The 1,797-nt window shown below is 35.5% G+C and overlaps 1 protein-coding gene across 1 annotated transcript; it reads right to left on the bottom strand.

Moving 5' to 3' along the window:
• LOC106333787 (F-box/kelch-repeat protein At4g39753-like) lies at positions 1 to 1,093 on the bottom strand. Its single transcript, XM_013772195.1, has one exon. It carries the CDS (start codon positions 832 to 834, stop codon positions 217 to 219), a length of 618 nt encoding a protein of 205 aa, XP_013627649.1. The 5' UTR covers positions 835 to 1,093; the 3' UTR covers positions 1 to 216.
• Between the last annotated feature and the right edge of the window lie 704 nt (positions 1,094 to 1,797).

Genomic DNA, 1,797 nt, shown 5'->3' with positions numbered 1-1,797 from the left:
AGAAAAAAAGTAGATACAATTGATCAAATCCGTATCACGGAAGAACGCAAGAAAACGAATGAACTGGGAACCGTAAGCACAACATTTAGACCACTCAACCTTCCCCCAAACTTGACCATTTTGGCGCTTTTCAAGCGCAACCAAAGCACAACAAATAGTTTTTTCTTCTTCACAATTCGCAAACTTGTCCCACAAGATTAAAAGTTTCCCACAGTATTAAACTGTTTTAATCAAACCACGACGACAACTCCTATTGAATGAAGACAACCCCTTGACATGTTTCCACTCGTTACCCTCTTTGTCATACCACATGCAACATTCCCTACGACAAGAGTAATTTATATTACCTAACATACACCTACTGTCACCCTCGCGTGCTTTTGCCGTAGCTTTCCACTTACGTGTTTTCGGATCATAGACAGAGTCTTTCTCGTCGTTGCTCCTAACGAGGAGCTTCCCTCTGATAATCTTTATTTTTCTAATCACTGAAGAGAACCGGAGCTCGTCTCCGGGGTCAGGTAAAGGCTCCCATGTTCGAGTCTCTGTATCGAAAACCTCACCCCAGCTTTTCGCGGATTTATTTGCATTGCACCCTCCCATTACGTATATCTTCCCGTGGAGTACGCATGCAGCGGGATTCACTCGAGCGACAGTCATGTTAGGTGTGTTACGCCATATATGTCTCTCTTTATTGCGGACTAACATGAACGGGGACGGGGGATAGCGTTGTCTTAATGCATAGGTATCTGAACCAACCGTACGGACTAACAATGGTTCTTTACGAGCATAGGAAGAGGGTACTTGTACCAAGGTAGCTTTCTTCTTCTTCTTCATATTCTCTTCCTCGGTTTGATAAGGTTTTATCCAGAGGGTGAACCATGAGGGAAGAGGACGGTCAGGAAGCTGCAAACATATATAAAATAACTTTTCTTGTGTTTTGTGGTAAGACCGTGCGTGGTTGAGCTTTCTAGATAAGATGAGAGGGCGAAAGGTCTTGGAGACTAGGGAGAGTATAGGGTAGTAGGACTTGGATATGCAGGCTAAGCAGTTTAGTATTATTACATCTGGAAGCGACGAAAACGACGGTGGAGATGGATTCGGTTTCCTCTTTTTCCACCGTGGTTCGACTACCGCAGAGGCGGCGGCTTGAACCGAAGAGTCTATCATTATACTGTATAGGCTAAACACACGATTAGGTTAGGTACGTAAGTGAATAAATACCTCTGTTTTATATATTGAAAACTCATCCCTTGATTTTTTATAATATCTAGTTGAAAACTCATCCCTTTACAAAATCTCCATAATATTATTTGACAATTCAGTTTCTTATGTGTCGCTCTCTCGTTAACTCTTACGATGGTTGAATACACTTATACCCTTAATGAATAAAATGTATAACTAAATTAAAAAATAAAAACGAAATTTTAATTTATTTGATTAGATAATTGATTAAAATTAATAATAGTAAGAATTATCCAAAATCTAAAAATATAATTTTAAAAAGAGATAATTTTTGTATATATTGTATTGTTATCTGAAAAAGTCTTTTAGTAAAAAGTTAAAAACATGAATTATATAACTAAATATTAATCAAATAAAATTCTTAATTATATAATTAAAAATAGAATATTTAATTAACCAAAATCTAAAAATATAATTAAAAAAAAGATAATTTCAATATATATATTGTATTGATATTTGAAAAAGTAATTTAGTAAAAAGTTAAAAACATAAATTATATAATTAAATCTTAATCAAATAAATTTTTTTAGAATCGAGCTCTCACGTTAAAAGTTA

Source organism: Brassica oleracea, chromosome C3 (genome assembly GCF_000695525.1).
Source record: "Brassica oleracea var. oleracea cultivar TO1000 chromosome C3, BOL, whole genome shotgun sequence".
In the NCBI taxonomy this organism is placed as follows: Eukaryota; Viridiplantae; Streptophyta; class Magnoliopsida; order Brassicales; family Brassicaceae; genus Brassica; species Brassica oleracea.
This window is presented reverse-complemented; position numbering and strand designations above follow the sequence as displayed.